The sequence below is a fragment of the Protopterus annectens genome, chromosome 5.part0 (assembly GCF_019279795.1).
Source record: "Protopterus annectens isolate FY-2018-M chromosome 5.part0, PAN1.0, whole genome shotgun sequence".
NCBI lineage: Eukaryota > Metazoa > Chordata > Ceratodontiformes > Protopteridae > Protopterus > Protopterus annectens.
Genome location: NC_056735.1, coordinates 1676853695 through 1676876932, shown reverse-complemented (window position 1 = coordinate 1676876932; position 23238 = coordinate 1676853695). Strand labels below are relative to the sequence as shown.

The 23238-nt window shown below is 36.9% G+C and overlaps 1 protein-coding gene across 6 annotated transcripts in view; it reads right to left on the bottom strand.

Annotated features, from left to right (window-relative positions):
- LOC122801829 (guided entry of tail-anchored proteins factor 1-like) overlaps window positions 1-23238 on the bottom strand; it is a 763064-nt gene that overhangs the window by 263970 nt on the left and 475856 nt on the right. For all 6 annotated transcript variants that reach the window (XM_044071467.1, XM_044071464.1, XM_044071462.1 and 3 more), the window contains one exon: window positions 16380-16447. In XM_044071467.1, the coding sequence (XP_043927402.1) occupies window positions 16380-16447 (68 nt within the window). The remainder of the gene's footprint in view (window positions 1-16379; window positions 16448-23238) is intronic.

Sequence of the window (23238 nt, the reverse complement as noted above, 5' to 3'; positions counted from 1 at the left end):
TGGTTTGTATCGAAGTCCCCATTGTGAGGACACATATTGAGTAATGTCTTTGAGTAATTTTTCCGGATAGCCTCTTTTCTTGAACATAGAGTATAATAACTTAATCTCTTCTTCCATAACTTGCTTAGTGGAAGACATTCTTGCTATCCTGACACATTGCCCTTTGACAACATTTTTGAACATGAACGGTGGATGGTTACTATTGTATTGGATATAGTCATTCGAGAAGGTAGGTTTCCTATAAATCTTAGATGCATATCCTATGTCAGTATTGCTAATGTAAGTATCCAAATATGATATAGATCTCTTATCATAACTATAAGTGAATTTTAAAAAATCTGTTGTATTATTCAGACATACAATGAACTCTTCTACCTCTTCTTCAGGACCCTTCCATATGATGAACATATCATCCAAATATCTCGTGAAACACCACATATTTGTAATATGGACTTTTAAATAGATATTCGTTTTCCCATTCTAACATTACCATATTGGCAAAAATAGGTGCGCAAGATGCCCCCATAGCAACACCTATTTTTTTGTCTAAAGTACTCTCCTTGAAAAGTGATATAGTTGTAGTCCAAAACTATGGACATTAATTCAGTTAATACACATATTCTATCCCAACTATGTCCTGAATATTTCTTTAAACAATTCATAAAATAATCTAATCCAGTCTCTTTTGGTATACTACTATACAAGTCGACTACATCTATAGTAATAAATGAATAGCCTTGATTCCATACATCCGCAGTAAGATTGTTTAAAAAACTCCATGAATCTTTCATGATGTGGGGTATCACTTTATATATATGCTTAGTCCATGCGTCAATAAGTACTCCAATATTATACGTCTTAGATTTAGACCCTGAAACTATTGGTCTATATGGAGGGTCTTCCATGGACTTATGAATTTTGGGTATACCCACCATTTTGGCTAGTATAGGATAATCAGTCTTGAGAAATGTGTAAATTTCATCACTTATTCTATTGTCAATCCGATATTCCTCTAAAAAGAGGTCTATCCTTTTATATCCTATATTGATTTCATTCAGTGAAACGACTTCATACTTTCCTGAGTCATACAACAAATTGTGTATTTTGCTGTTATAATCCAAAGTGTAACTGACTACAATTCCACCCCCTTTATCAGGTTTCATAATGCGGATGTCTTTGTTTTGCATAATCTCTTTCAAACATTTCCTTTCTTCTTTGGTTAAATTGTCAACATAGCTATACTTTTGTCCCTTACTGCTATGTATGTCATTTAACCAATCTATATCTTTGTTAACCATCCGTTCATAGTTACTTACTTGCTGAATACTAGCCGGTACATATGTACTTTTTTTCTTAAGCTTACTTATTTTATTAATGTTGTCCGTATTTTGTGTAGGGTCAAATTGTACTGCTAAATTTAATCTCCTGCAGTACATCTTGATTTCCTTGATGGTGTCCACCAAGTTCATCCCTATAGCGGTATAAACCTCATCCCTTTACTCATTAAATGAAAAAATTCCTGTTGAATAACCATGTCGGTGTAGTTGTATACATTAAATCCATTAAATGAACTTACTATCTGTTTCTTATCATTAAGATCATTGTTGCTAATGTTTGTTTCCTGGGTGCACAGACTAGGCGGGTTATAAAACATACTTACATTCTTCCTCTGAATTACAGCACTAAAAGTGTCATTAACAACTGGTGTATTACTGTTTTGCACACAGTTTTTACCAACCAACTTCACTGTAGCTGTATCTACTTGATTCGTTAATTCCACTTGCGGTAAGGTATGTTGTGTTTTGGGGCGGGAAAAAATCTTCCCCCCCGAAAATTTTCTTCCCTATAGTTACTTCTTTTCCTTTCTCTGTATTGTACTCTCTCTGTATGTATATTCTCCTCCCTGTCTGCTGGCCATACATAGGCTCTATTGTTTTCGTAAGCCTCTATATCCCTCATTAATTTTCTATTTTTCCTCTCAAAAATATTTTTGACCTTACTCTGTGTTATGTCAAATTGTTTATTATATAAATCTTTCCATTTACCAAAATCATGATGTTAAATTATAACATTGTTCATACTTTCAACTTCATTGGCCAAATTAATCATCTTCTCATCATTATATTTAATCAATGTCCTAAGATATACCAGACCAAAATTATCAAACATTTCATTGAATTCTTTTTTAATTTCATTATTGTAATTAATGCCCAAAGGTAACTTAAAAAATCTAATTCCTTTGGGTACTACCTTAGTGTTGAGACATTTCGATAAATAGGCTATATCTATCTTGGTATTCTTGTATTGTAACAGTTTTTTACTAAAACTAAAAATCATCTCTCTCAAACTATTTTGCTTAAACTGTAAAATATTAAAATTCACATTTTTTCTCTATAAATATCATTGTCAAAATTGTAATCATCACATAAAAATTGATTAAAAACATGTCCTGTGTTATCACATATACTGTTGTCCATATGATGTTCATACATCCGTTTTTTATCATTAATAGAACTGGATAAATGTGGAACAGTACCTTTTTTATCACAATAGTCTTTCCTTTTGGCATTACCATATTGTTTAACTGCTTGTGTTTCTTTGGGTCTTGCTCCCAGTTTTCTGTTTATAAAATTGTCCCTTTCCCTTCGGTTATGCTGAAAACTAAAATCAAACGTAAAGTCTTCACTCGGGGACAATAAACATAATCCCTTGTTAGAAGTGTGTCCCCTTTGGTTTATAGGAGAATTCAAACTAATGTTTATTTCATCACCACATAAGTTAGGCATGTCAATACGTGTATTTTCGTGGTGTGAGTGAAAAGAATTCTCCTTCAGTAACATCGGAATCTCCAAATCCGGTGTGCGCATTAGTCCCCTATCTTTAGTAGAAGGAATTCTACTATTACGGAAGTCTACCATTTCGTTACTTGCAGAATTTACAACCTTGTCATGCTTGGAACAAACGCAATCGCAACTCTGTTGCTTGTCTTTAACGTGAGACAAGCTCTCACCGTGGTTGCTTGCCAACAAATGTGCCGGTTCCTTACGCTCCGCCAGTACTTCTGTGACCAACGACAGTAGCTTCTGTACATCGGATTGTAGAGCCGTGACCTCCGCTCTTAGTTGTTTGAATTCCCCACTCGACAATGAAGCTGACGAATCTCCCTCGCTACCAGCCATATCCAGAGAACGACCAAACACCAAACCTCAGCGAAACATGACAATATAACCTTAATGGATGTGCTGGATGCAGAAAAATTCAGCTTGTACAAGTGTGAAAATTTATTCCATAAATCCACTAAAACATATACATAACAGAATGCACATATAAACGTTAAGCGCTTTCAACTGAATGTAACTCAGTCTTCATCAGAACAAGGTATCTCCATTAAAACAGGGTATATATAGTGTCAGTTGCTTGTTACATTTTTTAAATAATTGCGCCAAAATTCTTAAAGCTACAATGCAATATACCTATATGCTTTATGTTAAAACACTGTGATGATTATGAATATACTCCATCTTTACTAAGACATGAATTAACTAACTAGATGTGACTATATTAATATTAATATATCTAATTGCCTTATTATATGACTAAAAATATTTCGTAACTACTTAAAAAATACACACATAAAAACTATAACATTGGTTAAATAATGACATACATAGCAATAAGGGACAAAAGTATAGCTATGTTGACAATTTAACCAAAGAAGAAAGGAAATGTTTGAAAGAGATTATGCAAAACAAAGACATCCGCATTATGAAACCTGATAAAGGGGGCGGAATTGTAGTCAGTTACACTTTGGATTATAACAGCAAAATACACAATTTGTTGTATGACTCAGGAAAGTATGAAGTCGTTTCACTGAATGAAATCAACATAGGATATAAAAGGATAGACCTCTTTTTAGAGGAATATCGGACTGACAATAGAATAAGTGATGAAATTTACACATTTCTCAAGACTGATTATCCTATACTAGCCAAAATGGTGGGCATACCCAAAATTCATAAGTCCATGGAAGACCCTCCATATAGACCAATAGTTTCAGGGTCTAAATCTAAGACATATAATATTGGAGTACTTATTGACGCATGGACTAAGCATATATATAAAGTGATACCCCACATCATGAAAGATTCATGGAGTTTTTTAAACAATCTTACTGCGGATGTATGGAATCAAGGCTATTCATTTATTACTATAGGTGTAGTCGACTTGTATAGTAGTATACCAAAGGAGACTGGGAAGTTCTATTGTTTTTTTGAGTTTGTCCCGAACGGATCAACATTTATTCTGGAGTTGCACTATGGATTCCACCAACAATTCGATCACGGATACCTCACCTAGCTCCGGTTCTGAAATGGAGCAATTGAAAGCAGAAGTTGCTGCCTTACGCGATGAGGTATCTAAGTTAGCAGATCTGTTCAGCAAGATCCTCGGTTTAATTGATTCTCGGGTAAACGTTCTGACTACCGAGAATGTCAGGACTGAACTGCACCACACCGTCAGTAACAACGGAAAATCAGTACATTCTGCTTCTAATTTCATTAATGACGATGTACCGGACACATCCTCGCCTGGAATACCAAATGGGCAGACCACTGGCTGTGCACACGGATGTGCGATAGACTTACCATGTATTTCTGCTTCCAATTTTAACAACAAAACGACAGGGACTGAATTCACATTTGACTTTTCCTTTGGAAACTTGTCTGAGGAAATGAAACGTGTGGGCACAAGACCGAAGCATACACAGCCTACAAGGACTTATGCTCACGTTTCCAGTAATAACAAACTGGAAAAAGGTACTGTTAACCATTCAAATAGAGACCAGAAACGTAATATGTTACAAGAGTTTCTTGGTCAGGACTGTAATTTTGACAACAATAATAATGTTAGCAATTTAAAACAAAAGGGCACTTTAAAGGATTCGATATATATGTTTGGTAAAAAACTTAATATGATTAATGCCTTGAAACTAGACAATGCTTATTTAAATTTTTGTATTTCTATTAACATTGTACCCATGGGTTTGAGATTTTACAAACTACCATTGGGTATTGACATAGATAATGAGGTAAAAACGGACTTTAATTCTTTATTTGACAATTTTGGATTCCAATATATGAGACTGTTGATTAAATATAACGATGTGAAGTTGTGCAAACTTTTAACTGAAGTAGAGAAACTTAATAATGTAATAACACAAGACTTGGCATTTTCACAATGGGAAACTTTATTTTACAAACAGTTTGACAATGCGGATTTTAGGGCAAAGAAGGCTCATGAACGCAAGCAAAAGAAGTTACATAGAGATAGGGATCAGTACAAAAACCACACAAATTACACATGGAGCAAATCCCATAAAAACTCGGAAATGTACACTCAGGAGTATGACAGACCACATGCCCATAGGGAAAGTGACACTGATGAGTTTTTTCACAACCCAGGGGGAAAGAACTTTGGGAAGTGGAAGAAAGGGGAAAAGTGGAAAATGAAGTACTAGTAAATAAGGTTCAGAACATTATTAACGACACAAGTTGTCATGACACCCCAGACATTGTAGTCACTAATCAAATCGTGAGTACATGTAACAATTTTAAAATATATAATTATAGTAATATCCAACTAGACAGAACCCATTTTAGTCTATTATCTAAGGGGCTAAAATTTATTCCTACACCAAAATTTAATATAGTGAACAACATATTAGAGTTCAAAAAATATATTAGAAAATTAAATCTATCTATGATGTTTGGAAACAAAGACCAGAAAGTTGATGCGGCCACTGACTCTTTAAAAAAGAAGAGCAGTTTTATGCCCATTAGTAACCCTAGCATTCAGAAATATGACAATAAGGTAACTAGAGAATTATATTTAGCGAATAAAGCATTCAAAGGGTACAAAACTAAATCCAACTTAACTGAAAAGGAAATTCTCACTTTAAATGAGTTACAGAATAATAGTAACATCAGGGTAATGAAACCGGATAAGGGGGGTGGCATCGTAATCTACGATGCCATCACATATAGTGGTATTATTAATGACATCTTGCATATCACAGAATGAGGTTAATATAGCCTATAAAAGAATAGACGTATTTAGAAGAATACTTTTTAGATCAGAGAATATCAGAGGATTTATACCACTACATGTCTGTGGACTATCCCACTATGGCCACCATTGTGGGAATTCCTAAGGTTCACAAGGATTACATCAACCCCCCTTTTCGCCCGATAATTTCAGGTAGCAAGTCAAAGACCTTCCCTATTGGGGTGGTCATTGACAACATGCTGAAACCAATATATGACAATGTTCAACATCTGGTAAAAGACTCTTGGGAATTTTTGAAAAATTATCCTATCTCTAAATATAACAATAATATAGTATTCAGCAGTATAGACGTCACTGATCTATTTAGTAGCATCCCTATTGACGAAGGTCTGGAAGCATTTACCAACTGCCTAAGAAAACATACAAACATGACTTGGGACAAAATAACACTATTAGTGGACTTGATGTCTATTGTATTAGAAAATAACTTCATATATTTTGAAGGGGAGCTTTTCAAGCAGACCAGGGGAGTAGCTATGGGTGCAGCATGTGCACCCATGTTTGCTAACCTGGTCATGCTGGAATGGGAGGACGACTATATTTTCAACAGCACATACTTCAAGTCCATTTGTTATTACTCTAGATTTTTGGACGATATCTATATAATGTGGAATGGTGAGGACAGTTCTTATTTGGATTTTATTACTTATATCAATTCTAGTAGTAAATATTTAAAATTCACTGCAGTTCATAACAACCAAGGGGTACCATATCTGGATACACTAGTTTCTGTCAATAATGGGTGTTTAAAATCAAATATTTACAGAAAAAACACCTTTTCAAACTCCTACATAGACTTTTACAGTTATCATCCGAGAAAGGTGAAATGTAATATATATAAAGGCCAATGTATTAGAGCCATGCGAATGACATCTGAATATACTGACATGGTTAAAGAGATAGAATTTATTACATCTTTATTTTTAGAAAGAGGATATGACTTAGATTTAATGAATGATATATCCAGTTACATCATGGAATTAAGAGACAGTAGATATACATCACTACTTGGATCAAATGCCTCGAATATAGGACAAGAACTAGTTATTAATGACACAACTACAACAGTCGTTAACAACTTTAAAAAGGCATGTATTATTGAGTACGGTCCTTTCAGTAATGTAATCAAAGACATTATGACAAACAATTGGAACATGTTAATAAGGGAACAGGAAATATTGGACAAGGTGGGAAACAGACCAATATTTGTTAACAAAATGGGAAGGAACATAAAGTATTTATTAGAATTATCAAAACATGGAAGGATTGAAGTTAACACACACACAAGTAAATGTGGGGCATGCAATCAGTGCAGTTATATTAATGAAAACAGCCCTGTGAAACTAATGAATTTAAATAGGACCAAAATATATATGTCAAAAGGGAACTGCAAAACAAAGATGCTGGTATATATTGCTTTGTGTACGGTCTGTCCAGCATTTTACATTGGGAAGACCGAGAGGTTTTTTAAGCAAAGAATTTATTCCCATACATACTGTATAAAAAAGAGGGACAAGAAGAATGCTTTGGCCAGACATATCATTGAAAAAGGGACTGAACATGCATTCAAATTTGCCATTATTGAGGTTATAAAGAACAACCCAAGAGGAGGTAACACTAATAATTATTTAGCATATAGAGAACTATACTGGCAGGTATTAACAGACGCTACATTTACACCAGGCATAAATGATTATATGTCCATTAAACCTCTATTGATGTTAAACAACTGAATCAAACATATATCTTGTGTTTACAACACAAGTATTTTAAAGTAGCTAAGCTAAGCTACACTATTTTTATATAAACATATTTTTATACAAACATATGTTTATTTGCTGCATATATGCACTTACTGACAACAATAGGAGATTAACTGTATGTGGGTAATTTAAGAAGTTTATTTTGAATTGTGGAATGATGTCATATCATTTTAAATCAAACACCTTCTAAAAACAGCGCTTTTTTGGCGCCAATTTTAAATATAAATGTACGTAAGGAACTGATTCTAACTGTTCTGAGGAAGCTCGCTGTTGTTGCGAGTGAAAGCACTAAACCTGATTTTGTTTGTCATATTAAATAAGAATTTTTATCTTAACCGGATTGGATTTATTTTGCTGACTGTTTTTGTTGGGTGGACAGACCTGTTTGGGAAGTTCTATTGTTTTTTTGAGTTTGTCCCGAACGGATCAACATAGGATATAAAAGGATAGACCTATTTTTAGAGGAATATCAGACTGACAATAGAATAAGTGATGAAATTTACACATTTCTCAAGACTGATTATCCTATACTAGCCAAAATGGTGGGTATACCCAAAATTCATAAGTCCATGGAAGACCCTCCATATAGACCAATAGTTTCAGGGTCTAAATCTAAGACATATAATATTGGAGTACTTATTGACGCATGGACTAAGCATATATATATATAAAGTGATACCCCACATCATGAAAGATTCATGGAGTTTTTTAAACAATCTTACTGCGGATGTATGGAATCAAAGCTATTCATTTATTACTATAGGTGTAGTCGACTTGTATAGTAGTATACCAAAAGAGACTGGATTAGATTATTTTATGAATAGTTTAAAGAAATATTCAGGACATAGTTGGGATAGAATATGTGTATTAACTGAATTAATGTCCATAGTTTTGGACTACAACTATATCACTTTTCAAGGAGAGTACTTTAGGCAAAAAATAGGTGTTGCTATGGGGGCATCTTGCGCACCTATTTTTGCCAATATGGTAATGTTAGAATGGGAAAACGAATATCTATTTAAAAGTCCATATTACAAATATGTGGTGTTTTACGCCAGATATTTGGATGATATGTTCATCATATGGAAGGGTCCTGAAGAAGAGGTAGAAGAGTTCATTGTATATCTGAATAATACAACAGATTTTTTAAAATTCACTTATAGTTATGATAAGAGATCTATATCATATTTGGATACTTACATTAGCAATACTGACATAGGATATGCATCTAAGATTTATAGGAAACCTACCTTCTCGAATGACTATATCCAATACAATAGTAACCATCCACCGTTCATGTTCAAAAATGTTGTCAAAGGGCAATGTGTCAGGATAGCAAGAATGTCTTCCACTAAGCAAGTTATGGAAGAAGAGATTAAGTTATTATACTCTATGTTCAAGAAAAGAGGCTATCCGGAAAAATTACTCAAAGACATTACTCAATGTGTGTCCTCACAATGGGGACATCGATACAAAACATTGTTAGGTGTTAAAGAATTAATAGATGAATCTAACTTGAACAAAATAAATAATTTTAATAGAGCATGTATTTTAACATACTCGCCATATGTACATTATATAAAGGATATATTAATTAGACATTGGGATGTTATTACTTCCAATAATTTGGGTACTATACTATGTACACAACCTGTTATAGTATACAAAATGGCACCCAATTTAAAAAGGCTGCTAGAACACACAGATAAGAAAAAGGATAACTTGAGTAGAAATACTAAAGGAAGCATGAGATGTGGATCCTGCCATCAATGCTCATACATTAATATGGTTGATAAACTAATATTAAGTGATGTTAATAACACAGAAATTAGAAATTTAGGTGGAAACTGTAACACTAAACAAATAGTATATATTGCTAAATGCACAGTATGCACTGCATTTTATATAGGGAAAACCGAGAGGATGTTTAAAAAGCGTATTTATGAACACCTTTATAAAATACGCAAGAAGGATAAGAACAATGCACTATATAGACACATTGAAGATAAAGGTGAACAACATAATTTTGTGTTTAGTATTATTGACCAGGTCAACCAAGATACTTTCAGTGGTAATTGGAAAGTACGGTTGGCCCTAAAAGAAAGCATTTGGCAGATAAGAACTGATGCTACTAGATATCCAGGGCTTAATGACCACATTAGCATTAAACCATTTTTGGAAGATCAATGACACTGTCGTTATTAGGTACATATGTTTATTTATATATATTTTTTTATACAATTTTAATATAATTATGCTTTTTATACATATTTATACATATTTATATTAAAAAAAAATTTTTTTTAAATATTTATAAAATGTACATATTATATTCAATTATTATGCATTCATGAATTCTTTTATTGTGAATTTGATTAATTCTTTCACTGTCAACTTGATAAATTTTGTATTAATTACTACATTTAGTGTGTTACATGTAAATTATTAATCAAATAGACTAATTTTTATATAATTGGTATTCATATATAATAGTTGTTCTTACAATAGTTTTTATACATAATGTTTAGTTTTTATGTGTGTATTTTTTAAGTAGTTACGAAATATTTTTAGTCATATAATAAGGCAATTAGATATATTAATATTAATATAGTCACATCTAGTTAGTTAATTCATGTCTTAGTAAAGATGGAGTATATTCATAATCATCACAGTGTTTTAACATAGAGCATATAGGAATATTGCATTGTAGCTTTAAGAATTTTGGCGCAATTATTTAAAAAATGTAACAAGCAACTGACACTATATATACCCTGTTTTAATGGAGATACCTTGTTCTGATGAAGACTGAGTTACATTCAGTTGAAAGCGCTTAACGTTTATATGTGCATTCTGTTATGTATACACAGAAGTATTTCCTGACTGTTGTGGCGATGTGGTTATCGAAGGTGAGACCAGTGTCCACCTGTGTCCCTAAGTCTCTTATCACACTTTCGGTGTTTAGTGTACTGCCACCTATGTGGTAATTCATGGGTACATGTTTTTTCCCAAAGGGGATAACTATACATTTCTTGGCATTAAGCTTGAGCCCATGGCTCTGGCACCAAGCATCTGTTTCTGTAAGGCTCTTTTCTAGAATATCCACATCATTTGGGAATTCAATAATGGCTCCCAGTTTGCAGTCATCTGTGACCTTTGCTACCCAGAGTCCCTTAGTGATGGCCTGTACTTCAGAGAAGTAGATGCCAAACAAGAGAGGTCTCTGGAATGAACACTGAGGTACTCCACTTGTCTGGAGCTGAATTTGGAGTCGGCTACTTTTACAGTCTGGGTTCTGTCAGTAAGCCAGTTCGCAACCCATCGAGTGACATAGGGATTTATGTCCAGCTTAGTAAGTTTATCTAGAATTCCAAAGTGAGGATGGTGTCGAAGGCCTTGGCGAGGTTCAGATAGGCCATGGGGACCGCCTTACCCTCGTCCACAGCTCTGGAGACTGATTTGAATAAGTCAATCAGGTTCAGGAGACAAAATCGGCCTTTCACAAACCCAAACTGGGTGAGGTCCAGTGTTTGAAGGTTGCCAATGTCTTTGCCAATGTCTTTGTTTATAAGTTCCATGATAATGTGTTCCATGCCCTTGCAGAGCAGGCTCGTCAGACGGATCCAAGGTGGATCCCCCTTTGTGGAGTGGGATAACTATAGCTGTGCGCCACTCAGTGGGTACGAAACCTGAGGTGAAGCTATGATTAAACATGACACTTAGGCGAGGTTCCAGTTCATTTTGTAGTTCATGTAGTACACAGCCCGAGATGTCATCTGGTCCCATGGATGCTGTATTCTTAGCTTTGGAGAGTGCGGTTTCTACCTGTGTGGCCATGATTACCGGAATTCAGCAATCTTCTGGTATTGAGATGGGCCATTTAGGGGGTGAGAGGGGGGTGAAGTTGGCACTAAATCGATCTACCAGGATATTGGCAATATCCTTGGGATCAGTATATTTAATGCCATTCTGTTGTAGCTCAGAACAGATCTGAGCATTGCCATTTAGATTCTTGATATAAATTTAGAATGCCTTGTGGCTGTCTTTGGAATCTTTGGCAATTTTATTTTCATAACTAGCTTTAGAGGATTTTATGAGGGATCTCAGCTTCTTACTGAGGCTGGTAAGGGAGTGTTTTGCATCCTGGGATTTTCCTCTTTTCTGTAACAGTTTATTCCTTCTGTTGTATAGTTTGTTTATGGCAGGGCAGATTGGCTTCCTTTTTTTGGAGGACAGCGTCTTGGTTCTATTTGGGATTGCACGATTTATGCACGAGTGGATGTGCTCATACAGTGCCTTTGTGTAGGATTCAGCAGTTGAACTTTCAGCGCCCATTTGCATGGGTGCCATGAAGTTTGTCACTTCTGACTTAAGTAGCATGAAGTTTGCTTTGGAGAAGTTTTTTACAGAGGTTTCCTTACTGGGGGGTGGGGGTGGAATGTGGGTGTCAAGGGTGATTTGCTTATGGTCAGACCTGACCAATGAGGGGGTGACGACTGGTGTGGAGCATCTATCTCCCATGTTAATGGCCAGGTCTCAGATACTGGAGCCCCTGGTCAGACAATGGATTAGTTGATCCAGGGCATTGGAATTTATGAATTCCAAGAACCGTTGGGAAAAGGTGTTGGTACCTGAGTAGTTTTCCCAGTTAATGGCAGGGTAGTTGAAATCACCCAGTATTAGGGTGTTTTGTTGTATCTTAATATTTTCCAGTATGTTTAGAAAGGTGTAGTGAGAATCTTGGGGCATGGTGGGAGATCTGTAGCAAGCTACAATTTGGATTGCAGTCTTACCTAGTGTTAGTTTCACCTGGAGAATTTCAGATGCATTGTGTTGGGCAACTAGCCTGGAGGTGTGAATATGGACACTCCTCCACCTTTAGTGTTTCGGTCTTGGTTTGGTGGCCAAAACGTGTGGTAAGAGTTGCAGCCTGGTATTGCAGGGGTGCTCTCTGGAGTCTTGAACCACATCTCAGTTACTGCACAGGTATCAATGTTCTCTATTTTTAGGAGGACCTCAAGAGAGAGTGCATTTTGAGGTTTAGACTTCTAGCATTGTGTAGCATTGCCTTCAGATTTTGCATGCTTGCACCTGTTACGGTGGTGGTTTTGTCCTTTGAACCTTGCCTAAAAAAGGCACTATAGGGGTGGCAAGAGCTTTAGTCAGTAACCTGAATCCCAAGGGTGACAGGTGCAGGCCATCTCTGGCAAAGCATCGTGGTTTGTAGATCATGTCGTCCCAGGTAGACAGATACTGGATCCCCTATGAATGACACCAGAAGCTTAGCCAATTGTTGAAGTCAATCATTTTGTCCTTATACTGTGGTATCATTCTGGGCAAAGGCAGGATGCTACTCAGGGCTAGGGTCATACCTGCCTGGGCCACATGATCCGAGAGCTCTTCCATGTCTCTTTTCATGTAGTCCAGGGAGGTACGTCTCAAGTCATTCACTCCAACATGGACAATGACACAGTCATATTTGTACTTGTTGTGAAGTGACTTGAGTGCATGCGTTATGTGGCGGATCCTGGCACCCGACAGGCAGCTGACTGTAATTTTCTCCTTGCTCAGCCTGGTGAGTGAGACATCAGTGTGCCTGACTATACAGTCACCTATGACTAAAGTATTGGGTATGTTGTCTTGCCTTGGGGGCTGTTGTTGGGTGGCACACTGGTTTTGTGAGCTATGTGTCACTTTGGTTGTGACTGGTGTTTGTTTGCGTTTCAGCTTTGGAGGTCCTTGTTGTTTGGGCAGGTTAATGTTAAGGGCCTCCGCATATGTGGGTTTAGTGTTGCTCTGCCTAGAATTGTAATATCTAAACACACGAAGTTTGAGGTTGCCCAAACACAAAAAGAAAAAAGCAGTAAAAACAAAAACATACATTTTCTTGAGTCACCTTAATTTGGAGACAGCATTAATGTCCATGAGCAAGAATCTCACAACTGATTCAATAAAGAATTAAAAATTTGAAACTTTGCTTAGAGATGCACGCTGCTTTGCATGCCAACAATCTGGCATGACAAAGTGGTGTTTCTCAAAAGTCCTGAAAGTGATCCACAAGTGATAGACCTAGGATTTTCATATCCAAGGAAATTACTTTTCCCCTCAATTCATTATTAATCACACCAATAAGAGAATACAGTGTCCCTTTGACATGTGCTTATCCAAACGCATCACCCAACTAAATAAACACAAGGCTTCCTAACCAAGAAAATTTCAAGTAAGAGCCTTGTTGGTTTATATCATCTCCTAGAAGCTCTTGTGTAGGAAATTCTCCCTGCCCTAACAGGATGTAAGAGACCAAGTCCTGCTTAACCTCATACACCACTAGAAAACTGAACATAGCACCAATACCCACACACACTGAGGATCTAAACCTATATCACAATAAAATCAGAACATGTAGGTGCAATAGTGATCGCTTCCAAATGATACCCAACCTACTGAACAAACCTCCATTTCACATCAGTAGTGCCCTAGTTTTCTTTAAGGCCCACCTTTGATGATAGGACGTGAAATATAAATTTACCATCGAGCTGTGCACTTAAGCTACAAGAAACAAAACAGTGTGATTTGCATTGGCTAGACTTCTAATGGTCTACTGGACCAATAACCTAGTAATAGCCTATGTCCCCAAATAGAAAATACTTACCAGCCAAATTATGTTCAAAAGGTCTTGCAAATCCACTAATTTAGGAATCATATTCCAGCTTAAAGATGAACCTTACCCACAGACTGAAAAAGGCATGTTTATTTCATCATGTCTTGATGTTTCCGACATTTTAATACCACTTTTGGACTCTACTTTTTAAAATAGAATTCCAGAGTCTGCCTACATGGGGTCCAGCATCTTAATTTTTTAGTCTACCTCTATGTATCCCACAATGCAGTGCTTGGCTTTAAATATTACATCATAGCCCCTAAGCTCCTGTCAATGCACTGACTTTACCTCTATGTTTACATAATACCCTGCTTCTTTTAGTCAGTCAGGCTTAATTATCATTTCTTGCTTTCCAATGACTACTTAAAAGACAAACAGGGATAATCACACAGAACAGTATTCTCAGTGCCTGTTACTTCTTTTTCTTTCTAAAGTGGCCAGTTTTCATTCTTTTGTTATGCCTGAGTTGCAGTCCTTAAACTCATCTCCCCTCCCCCTAAACACCTCCCCTTCTTATCTGTCAAAGTGGCAAATATAATTTGAGCTGTTTGCTGCTGTGATTGATAGCTCACAACAGGAGACAAAGTTCATGTACTGTGGCAACTTTAGAAAGCAATAACAGGCCACAAACTCCCGATTCTTTATAAAAGAAATTCCTAGAAGGAATAAAAGTATGAATGAATGTCTAAGGCTTGGTAAAGACTGCCACATATTTAAAAAAAGAAACACTTTTTGCACTGTGAGGGCACAACTGCTAAGGTTAATACAGCTTAATTAACTAAAACCAGTTTAAAATTCCATTCACTTACAACAAAGAGGTGAGAAAAACAGAAGCTTCAGGAAGTGTGTCAGTGATGTGACTGGTCTGCTGGGATTCTTACATATTTCTTTCCTATGCACTTGCAGAAATGTAAAGAAATAGCTAAATAGTATTTTCATGTGTTACAGTAAACAGCATTTGCAGAAATAAAAGGAAATTAACAGCAAATTTATAAAGAAAGACTGTTTTGAATTTCAAGTCCAATCTTTCTGCTACATGCCTTCCCAAAGTCAACCAAATCATCATATTCTCTGGCTTGTAAAGCTCAGCTAATTGGTGAGATTCTCAGTGCTAATCAGGTTTCATCATAGGGCGGCGCAGTGGTGCAGTGGTTAACGTTGTCACCTCACAGCAAGAGGTTCTCCGGTTCGATTCTCGGCTGGGGTGCCTTCTGTGTGGAGTTTGCATGTTCTCCCTGTGTTCGCGTGGGTTTCCTCTGGGTACTCCGGTTTCCTCCCACATTCCAAAGACATGCATCTGGAGCATTTCTCCCCGGGCCTCCGCTGAAAACAGGCTCTGTGGAACCTAGTCGGACTTTCCCGGTCAACAAATGATAAATAAATAAAAAATAAAAATAAAATCATCTTCAGAACACAAAAGCTCTAAAAAGATTATGACCCTAGTGGAGGGAAATAATTCTGCTGTAAATTACATTACACAGAAAGACAGACTAACATTTTTAACCAAAATAACTCATGACCCCATTGTGTGTGAAAAAAAGAAAAGACAGCAGCATGTACCTAGCTATATGTACATTCGTTGGCACAAAACCTTCAATTATGATACGCAAAATGGTGAAACAGCAAGGGTGACAAATTAATAAAAAAATATAATGAAACTGCAGTCAAAACCAACTGAAAAAGCTGGCTAGCACAGAAATGCCACACAAGGGAAGAAACATAAGTAATGCTCTTTAATATGTGGAAGTAAGAGGACCATTCTGTAGGGAAGAATTTAGATAAAGGAAATGTTACGTTTAGGATATAGTTGTCCTTTAAATACATGATCTGCTTACCTGAAACACATAGAAAACAATGTTCACCACCCACTTTATTTTGGCTAACTGTGCTGTCCTTGCTTTAACTGTTGACAAAACAGAAAACAATACATTTGTTGTAGTTATCTGGATAAGGTTAAAGATATAAAAATAGAGATCACACAAAGTAAGTACAGTTGTGCAAGTAAACTTACCATATCAGCAGATGTTCGAATGATCACTGCTGTAGTAGCCTTAGCTATATGGGTTATATCCTGCAAAGGACATAACAGCTAGGCAAATTCCAAACCTTCAGGGCAACTTCTACAACCCAAGCTGTCAGGCAGCTCAAGCTGAGCTGACTATGGTCACCAAACCCTTCAGAGCTTTCCTGTCAACAGGGAGACGGAGGCTGACACTAAAGATCACAAAAAGCTAGGTCTCTTGTATAGGAATAAGCAATTCATGACCAGTTATACCAAAGCCACCACTGCCAGAACCCACCTATGTGAAAAGGACAATGCTAGGAAGGACAAAAATAAACAGACCACATCCTTGCATAAACAATACACACACACACACACAAAAAAAATGATGGAGGGAGGGAGCAGCTACTGCAGCAGTGATTGTTCGAACATCTATAGTTATGGTAAGTTTACTTACACAACTGTACTATGTTCATCATTTTGTTTACTACTGCATTATTCTTAGCAATACAGGTAGATTACCTTAACTACATTTGGGAGGTGTAAGAAGTCACTGGAGAATGGTCCTTGCAAAGCCTGATCTAGACCTAGAAAAAGAACTAAGCTTATAGTGCTTTACAAAATTATGTACTACAGACGAAGTTGCAGCTTCTAGAATACTTCCAGAATCCAACTCTTTCCAGAAACTCATAGATGAAGCCAAGGCCCCAGTAGAGTGGGCCTTGGCCCTGCCTAGAATAGTTTTGCTGTGCTGAGTATAACACAACCTAATAACCTTAGACAATCATTTGCAAATAGTCTATTTTGACACAGTTTGTCCCTTTGCCTTACCTTCACAAAAAAATGAAAACCTGACAAACATTTCTGAAAGATTTAGCTCGGTCAAGAGCGTACCAAAACTTTCAGTGGACATCCGAGGTAAGAAGTATATTTTCTCCCTTATTTTTGGGTTCAGGAATGAAAATGGGGAGACGGACAATTTGGTTTAAAGTAAACATAGATACCACTTTAAACATAAAATAAGTATTAATTATCAAAGAAACCCTATCCCTGTGAAAAATGAGATACAGTTGACTCACCATCAGAGCTTGCAAATCACATACTCTTTTTGCAGAGGTCAAAGCAATCAGTACAACTGGTTTCCATGTTAAGAACCTCATATCACCCAGATTAGCTGGTTCAAATGGAGAAAGTGTTAGCTTCTCTAACACAAACTTAACATTCCAAGGAGTGGTCACTGGTTTTCTTGGAGGCCTCTTATGCAAAACCCATTTTAAAAATATTTTGACATGAGGATCCATTGCCACACATGCTGAAATGGCCAATAAATTAACCTTGACAGAGGAGTAAGAAAGGCCATTGTATAGTAACTCACACAAATACTATAAAACCAGAGAACTAGCTCTGAATGGGTGCTGGTTATGTTGTTGACACTAACTAGAAGACCTTTTCCATGTACTAATGTGTTTTTCCTAGTAGCAGGCTTTTTTGTCTACATTATTACCTGCTACACTTCCTCAGTAAACAGGTGCCTAAAGAAATTAAGACCATATCATCCAGGCAGTCAGTTGAAGTTGACTGGTGTCAGGGTGTATCAAACATCCCCGTTCTTGTATGATTACATCCAGTCTATGATGAAGTTGTGCTAACTGCCCCTGATCATTACCCAAGATAACAGAGAACCACGGTTGTCTGGGCCAGAAGTGAGTCACCACAATGATCTTGGGGGATTTCTTCTGAATATTCAGAAGTACCCCAGATATCAATGGAAAGGGTGGAAAAGCATGCAGGAGCATTCCTGTCCAAGAAAAAGAAAAGGCTTCCGTCTTCCAGGCCTTCTTGCATGGAGTCCTGGAACAGAATCTTGCCATAGAGAACTTTATTCCATCTACACTATGCAAAAATTAGCAGAGTCCTTAAATACTAGAATCTTGCTGGCTGATTCTTCAGAAAGGAGGCACACAGGATACCTTCAGGAATTCTCCACAGATGAATAAAATACTGAAAGACCCCCTTGATCTAGTTTCCATTTGTGAGTGCTTGCCCTTGTCCTGCTCAGCTTGTCTGACACACAGTTTTGCTCTGATGGAATGTAGGAAATCTGTACAGTAAGATTGTATTGTGAAGCTATATCCCAAGCTAACATGGCTCATCTGCAGAGGAGGTAAAATCTGGTTCTCTGGTTCCCTCTTGCTTGTTGATGTACCACATGACTGTGGTACTGTTTGTAGCAACTTGAAGAGGTCCCGGGGACCAAAGATGATTCAGAGTTGAGTGCCTTGATCAGGGCAAACATCTCTTTTATATTTATGAGCTTGCGTCTGTCCTTGGTATCCCACACACCTAACATTTTTATCTCTCCTGAAACTGCTCCCCAAGCAAAGTCTGAAGAGTCTGTAGTGACTGACTGCTTTGGAACAGGGAGGGAGAAGGGAGACCTGGATTTAGGGATATCTGTTGTCTTCACCAAGCTATTTCTGTTGTGATAAACTCCAGCACTACAATCTGAAAATAGAAGGGCTGTTGGTGCTGGGACTAAAAATAGACTTCAGATTCCACTGTATCTTTTTCATGTGGAGTCTTGCTAAGAGAATCACAGAAGCCATGAGACCCACAATTCTGAGTTGAAGTCTGAATGGAAAATTCTAGATATAGATATATATATTTTCCTGTGGAGGAAAAGTTTTTTGAACTTTAGTGTCAGGTTGATATCCCAGAAACACAATCCCCTAAGAAAGTCAAGACTTTTGACTTTTTTCTTGGAATCCCAGCTTGTGTAAGAGATCTCTCACCCAAAAGAAAGAGAGAGATTCCTGACACTTTGCAAAAGTCTCTGCAAAGATATACAAATCTTCTAAATATGTAAAATCTGGATATCCTGTAGCCTGCAATGAGCTAGAACTGGAGCTAGATACTTTGTGAACACACTTGGTGCGGTCAGTAGTCTAAAGGGTAAGGCAGAGAACAGATAATGTCATCCATACACACAAAACCTTAAGAAACACCTGAACGATGGATAAATAGGAATGTGATGCACGTCTTTTAAATCTAATGTTGTAAGGAAACTTGAATGAGGGATAAGAGATAACAGGATTTAAAGTGACATAATTCTGAATTTGGGCACAATCACAAACCGGTTTAAGAAAGAAAGATCCAGAACTGTTCTCCAAGCTTTTTCTTTCTTTCTTTGGTACTAAAAGCATCCTTGAACAAAACTGCTGTCCCACCTGGGAAGGGAGAACTGGTTCTATCACTCCCTGGGGACAGCATGTGATGAAGGACAGGTGAAAACAAGATTCTGATATGGACAATGAAGAATTAACACATGGGAAGGAAGAATTTCCTTCCACTGTTATCTGCAACCTTGATTAATGATCTTCAGAAACCACTTGTCTGAATATACCTGTTGCCAAAGAGAAAAGTGGAGATTCAGACTTTCTGGAAGAAAAAAGGGGTTGCCAGGGTGGAAGTGGGGGAATAAAGTCTCTTAAACAGTCATTCTGACTTAATGGACTGTCCTTGGTTTTGGGAGTTTTTAGAATTCTTCTTGGAGCCCCCTTGCCATTTCTTCTTAATCTTCTCTTTGCCTGCATTTTGTTGAGACTGTTTTCTTAGCAAAACTGGATGGGGAGTTAGAGAATCCCTTGGAAAATTTGGAAAAGGAGGGATGAAAAATCTTAGAGATTCCCTGTATCAGTTTACCCCTTTCAGCACACTTTTTGATCACCTCTACAGCAGAGGGGCCAAAAACTAAATCCCTATACAAAGGAGAATTCAAAAATCTCATTTTTATAATCTGGGAGGATCTGAGAATGTAGCAATGCAAACATTCTCAAATAAATACCAGTGGACATAGCCTTTGAAGAAGTATCAACAGTCATACACACACTATAAACAATGAATAGTGACTTGAATAAAATAAATTAAATTATTTAAAGCAGCTTTTTTCCTCATAAGGAGAAACTGCAGACAAAACATTCCTCATACTTTCACAATTAATCAGGGCAAACCTTAACATAAGAGCTTGACAATCAAAAATTCTGAAAATCAAAGTTGCTGATGCATACATGTTTTCCCCCATACTTATCAATTGTATTCCTATTCTTATCAGAAAGAGCAGGACTAGAATTAACTAAATGTTTAGGAGCAGAAGGATTAACTACAGCTGTAGCTGCTGAACTGCGTGCGTTTGGGAAGAGTATATAAAAATGCAAGATACTGATGGACTTTATACATCCTATCTGCCTTTTTAGGGGTAGCTGTCTGTCAGTAAAATTGCAGGCAGTAACACAAACATTTTCCAAAGCTAAAAGAACTGGAGGAATTGGTGCAGGTTCTGGAAATTCCTTCTGTAAACAGTTCATAGAATTTTCTGAGGGGCTGAGAAACTTCAGTGTTCTTCCACTGAAAACACTGGCACATTCTAGCAACAGTCTCAGAGAAAGAAAAAACCCAGAAGTAGAGTCAGAAACTGAGCTCTCCTCTTGAGTCTGAAATCTGAGGAGAAAACCATGAATCTATCCCTTCAACCTCCTATCTAGATTCAGAATCTTGAATCTTTTCAGAAAAGGTGGTATCTGTCTTTCTTTTACCAGAAACTACTTTACAAGAAGGATCACTAGCCTGAATTAAACCCTGAAACACACCCAGTAAACGGGTCTATATCACCACATCAAATGGTAATAAGTTTGAACACCCTTTGTTCGAACTGAAAAGTCCGAAAGCCCTAAACCTGGAAGGTACGGAACATTGATTTTTTTCCCAGGGAAAACAATCGGCGTGCCATCTTCAGGGCTTTGCTATTTCCTCCACTGTAGTGCGATCTCAGAGTTGGTATATTTAAGTAGGGGGGGGGTGAAGCCCTTCACTTCAGTTTGTTTTAAAGTTGTGATTTTTTTTTTCACGGAGCAGCGATTTTTTTCACTGGGAAAAAAATTGCTGTTCTGTGAGTTCGCTGTTTAGGGTTTTCAGACTTTTAGGTTCAAACAAAGGGCGTTCGAACTTATCACCATTCAATGTGTTAATATAGACCCCCAGTAAACTACTCCTGTCTAAGCAAATTTGAGGAAGAGTAGATACATTCTTACTTTTTTTGTTTCTTTTTGACAGAAAAAATGGGGCCAACAATGTTATTAATGGCAACGGCAGCAGCTTCCCATGGATGGGCACAACATTCTAAAAAAAAAAAAATAGGGAGCCTTCCCTGTTCCCTCTCACAGGACTGACTAGGGTGGCTCTGCCTTGACTACTGAGAGGACCCCAACAACTACAAAGGAAACGGCTAATCCTTGGTCCATAGTGGCTGTAGATCCTACACCACAGGGATCCACGGTAAAACATAAGTGATGTGAGGTACAGTTAATGGCCACAGCAGACTCACCCGCCTGAGCCTGAGGCAAAATGCTAGTCTGCTGTGGCGGTAAAGGTTGTTTGCTTAACATTTGACTTTTGGGGCTGGGAGGAGGACAGAAAGTGGGACCGACAGATTATTCCATGGTCAAGCCAGAAATCTTGCCTCTTTCCCAAGAAAAACTAGCAACAAATACCAGTAAAAATTAAAGTCTTTAAAAGTCACTTTTTTCACAGAGAGAGTAAAAAACATGTTAAAGCACTTTGCCAGGCCCACAAAGTGAAATAAACTCAATTTCTCCAAAAACATGTTAAAGCACTTTGTCAGGCCCACAAAGTGAATAAACTCAATTTCTCCACTGGAAAAAAATGGTTTTCAATTACTTTAAACAATTTTTAAACTGACAGGAAAAAAGAACATTCCTGTTTAACAGCACAGTACAGTCCTGTGACAGTCCTTTAAATATACTGAATGCGTATAATTTCCTCATAACAACTAGAGTCAAGTTTTATTCACCCTCTGAAAATGATTTATCAGGATCATCTTCCAGACAGTTTTTTCAGCCATGCTTCATCATGCAGACAGGACAATCCAACAGCTTCATTCTAAACTCCATTACAAAAATATGTATTTGTCATTACTGTAATATAATACTTAGCACAGGAAAAATATTGCTATAATACAATACTTTAGCCAGTTTCAAGGCATAGAGGTATAGATCCCCAAGTCACAGGAAACCCAACTTAGAATTGTTGGTATGGTACCTGTAGGAGCTTGCAGTGAAGGATTGCATTAAGTGGCCATTGCTGCCTTGCCCATTCTTTTTTTTCCCAAACATTTTTATTAAATTTTCATATATGACAAAAACAATCATATATATATATATATATATATATATATATATATATATATATACATAAATGAAAAACATACAAAATGATACCAATTTAGTTCCAAACAGTTTACCTGACAAACACCATTGAAACAACTGTAGTTGCAAACATTATACACCACTTATAAACCATCCATTCATTGTCAGTTGAGCATTATATAGCTAAATACATCTCATCTGTTCCTGATTTTCAGGAAAGTCTTGGATTTTTACTCAAATTTTATCTCTGTCCCTCTTAATCCTTTTGAACACCGGTGCCTTTTGGACAAAAGGTGGTGAATTATACTTCATAAATAATGACAATAATTAAGAGCTGAACACTTATTTTACTTCAGGGAATGTACATTAATTCACCTTCTCTAATTTTGTTAATGTCTCGAGTTAATACAACTAATATTTTAAATGTGGCCCTGATTTTTTCTGGATTTGTCCCCGATTCTGTTGTGATTT